This window comes from Lactuca sativa, chromosome 7 (assembly GCF_002870075.4).
Source record: "Lactuca sativa cultivar Salinas chromosome 7, Lsat_Salinas_v11, whole genome shotgun sequence".
Taxonomy (NCBI): domain Eukaryota; kingdom Viridiplantae; phylum Streptophyta; class Magnoliopsida; order Asterales; family Asteraceae; genus Lactuca; species Lactuca sativa.
The window spans coordinates 50914375-50918387 of record NC_056629.2 but is presented as its reverse complement, the minus strand read 5'-3'; the positions used below and the strand labels follow the sequence as shown (position 1 = coordinate 50918387).

The 4013-nt window shown below is 33.6% G+C and overlaps 1 protein-coding gene across 1 annotated transcript; it reads left to right on the top strand.

Moving 5' to 3' along the window:
- Nucleotides 1-648: 648 nt before the first annotated feature.
- On the top strand, nt 649-3356 carry LOC111905135 (probable flavin-containing monooxygenase 1). Its single transcript, XM_023900810.3, has 5 exons — nt 649-1171; nt 1281-1521; nt 2098-2276; nt 2374-2723; nt 2847-3356. Exons 1-5 carry the CDS (start codon nt 734-736, stop codon nt 3187-3189), a joined length of 1551 nt encoding a protein of 516 aa, XP_023756578.1. The 5' UTR covers nt 649-733; the 3' UTR covers nt 3190-3356.
- The last annotated feature ends 657 nt before the right edge of the window (nt 3357-4013 follow it).

The following is a 4013-nucleotide window of genomic DNA, read 5'->3' as shown; positions in this document are numbered from 1 at the left end:
TTAGATATCCAAAGTCACTATACTACGTCGCTTTGTATCATATACACAATGTAATCGTCTAAAATTCTTAAACTTCAACCCCTAACATAATTTACTTCTAAGATTTTTGAAATTTCACTATTATCTTTACATCATATTTTTCTGTCCAACACCTATCAAACTATATATATTATAATTGAAAATGAAAATTATGCAAGATGAATGATGAATTTTCTAAAAATCTTATAAGTAAATAAATTAGAAGTTGAATTTTAAAATTTTTATACGATTATAATGCATATATATGATACAAAAACGTCATAGTATAGTAGGTTTAAGTATTTAAACTTATATACATCTAGAGTATATTAATTGTAACCGAATGTATATAATCTAAGAACTTAATTGGATTTTGATGTTAACTAATTAATTAATCAAATATTTTCGTAATAACTTTAGTCTTTTTCAGGAAGCATATATAACAACAAAAAGCTTGCATGTGGCATCTGAAATTTTGTAAACTTAGACTAACCCAAGTATGAACACCGTTTTTCCTGGATATTGTAAAAAGTCAAAGAAGATGCATGCATATATGACGAAACCACATCTTCCTTGTACCTCATGCAATCCCCTATAAATAGCATAACGTCCACCCATCTCCATATGCACCATCATTCTTACAATCGACTCAAAACACACTTGACATTAATCAAAATCCATATATACATATATACCTCGCAATAGTTAACTAATTATGGCGCTTATCTTCTCCAAGATAGGCATCATCGGAGGTGGCATAAGCGGCTTAGCTGCAGCCAAACAGCTCTCCGAACACAACCCGATTGTGTTTGAGGCCACCGACTCCATTGGAGGTGTTTGGAAGCACAGCTCCTTTAGAACCACCAAGCTTCAGACCCCTCGTTGCGACTATGAGTTTTCTGATTACCCATGGCCACTTAGGGATAACACCAGCTTCCCGACTCATACCGAGATACTGGATTATCTCAATTCTTATGCCAAACACTTTGACTTGTTCAAATTCATCAACTTCAAATCAAAGGTGGTCGAAATCAGGTTAGCGAAGTCCAAGGACCCGATGTCAGATTCCCTGAACAACCCCTCAACTTTGCTGTCGTCTGGAAAACCCGTTTGGGAGGTTGCTGTCCAGACTAGTGGCTCCACTGCTATTCAGGTTCATATCTCTCTCAAGTTAAACATATAGTTATTAAGTTTCTTCATGCATAAATTCTTGGATACGGCTTTAATTATATGTTTGAATATGTATATATATATGCATGCAGTGGTATGGTTTTGAGTTTATCGTGATGTGTATGGGGAAATATGGAGATATACCGATAATACCAAAGTATGGGATGAACAAAGGCCCAGAAGTGTTTAAAGGGAAGGTGATGCATTCTCGAGAATACAGCAAACTCAACCCAGAGGAGTCTTCCCAGCTTCTCAAAGGAAAGAAGGTGGTGGTCGTCGGCTACAAGAAATCAGGCATTGATCTTGCTATGGAATGTGCCGAAGCTAATCAAGGTATAATATATTCATTTTTAGTTTGCATTTATAATTAAACAGATTGCTTGGAAAACTATAAAGATCTAACATTAGAATATGATTAAGGAACCAAATTTAAATGTTATTGAGAAGCGGTGGTGAAGTGTAAAGAACAATCAAACAAAATAACTAATTAATAATTGAAACATAAGTAGAGTTTTTTTTTTCCTTAAAATGCAAAATTTATTTTCCTCTAGTAATAATATTAAGTTTTTAATTAAAAAGATAATTTTAATAATAAATAACTTTAAAAACCTTTGCTCTAATTAAGGAGTGTAATATATATTTTTAATGTCCACAAGGACCACAACCACGAATTAAGCTGTCTCACTCTTCAACGCATGCACACCAATATATTATTGTCTTTTTGTATACTTGTGTAGTGTTTTGTTTTCCTATTTCAGTTCACAATTGAACTCCTTGAAGTGTCCTTATTTGGCGTTTTGGCCTTCAATATTAACATTTAATTTTTATATGCACCACTTTAGAACAACATTATATTATTTAATTTCAACTATATATGTTAATATAATTTGGGGTGTATGTATGATGAAGGGGAAGAAGGGAAAGCTTGCACCATGGTGGTTAGGACTTCTCATTGGATAGTTCCACACTACTCCATCTGGGGTTTGCCATTTTACTTGTTCTATTCAACCAGATTTTCTCAGTTCCTCCATGCAAGACCAAATCAAGGCACTCTCAAGACACTGCTCTGCATGCTTTTTTCCCCTGCGGTAACGATTCATATCTAATTATAATATTCCCCACTATATATCTATATATAGATAAATCTCACTAATAATATATATGACTTTTGTATGTGTTTGATAGAGAAAAGCAGCATCCAAGATCATCGAATCTTATATACTATGGAAGCTTCCACTTGTCAAGTATGGACTAAAACCAGATCACCCTTTTGAGGAAGATTATGCATCATGTCAGATGGCCATCTTGCCCGAGAGCTTCTTTCATGAGGCTGATAAGGGTAAAATAAATTTCAAAAGAGCATCAAATTGGTGGTTTTGGGAAGGTGGTATTGAGTTTGAGGACAACACCAAGTTAGAGGCGGATGTTGTGCTTCTTGCCACCGGTTATGATGGCAAAAAGAAGCTTAGAGATGTATTGCCTGAACCCTTCCGTAGTTTCTTGGAATTTCCTTCTGGCATGATGCCCTTATACAGGCAAGCTTGAGCATTCCTTTAATTTCTTTTTCTTTTTCTTTAATTTTTGTTTTTTTTTTCACCCGGTTTCAGTAATATATATGAAATAAACTAATATCTTGTGCCTTGATGCAAAATTAATAGGGGTACGATTCATCCATTCATTCCAAACATGGGTTTCATGGGTTATGTGGAAAGTGTTTCAAACCTCCAGACCTCAGAGATACGTTGCAAATGGTTAGCTCGATTGGTGGGTGGTAAGTTTAAGCTACCTAGCATGGAGAAAATGCTGGAACAGATAACCACGGAGATGGAAATAATGAAGAACACAACCAGGTTTTACAAGAGGACTTGCATTTCCACTTTCAGCATCAATCACAATGATGAAATATGTGAAGAAATGGGATGGAATTCTTGGAGGAAGAAGAGCTGGTTGGCTGAAGCCTTTAGCCCTTACAACAGTCAAGACTATCAAGACCAAATTTGATTCATTTGATTATATATACCCTTATTAATTGTGCCTGTTTGCTATTACCTTTATATGTTTAATTAGTATAAATAAGCAAGTATGCTTATAAAAATAGACAAAATAGAATAACAACTGTACTCGTGCTCCTTTACATAACATGGAAATTCAAGATTAAGGATATATGCTTCAACGTTGTGATTGTTATGATTGAACTTACAATTGATCTGATGATCAACCGTGACACACACACACACATACATACATACACACACACATACATACATACATACATACATATATATATATATATATATATATATATATATATATATATATATATATATATATATATATATATATATATATATATATATATATATATATATATATATATAAAAGATGTTAGCTTGGCATGTAAATGTAATATTTATTTGAGATAAACAAGTAAAGGTACAATATATAGATTAAACAAGAAGTTAAACTAGGAAATATCTAAAAGGTATGGAATGAAGGTTTCCATCATATGAAGGTTCTATATTAATGCTAACACCCTCTCTCAAGTGAATGTTTGGAGAGTATGAGATTAAAACAACCAAGTAGAAGGACTTTGGTGAAGATATCAACTCTCTTATCAATAGTGGAAATCAACAATAGCAGAACAATATTACCAAGAACATGTTGTCACACAAAACAACAATTAGTCTCTATATATGTTTGGCATGTCTGTGAAAGACGTCATTATGAGCTATCTGAATGGTTTCGATGTCGCACAGAAAAGAGTAGACGATGATTGTATAACCCCCTATATAATAAAAGCCACCAAAACCATATAAACTCTTGAG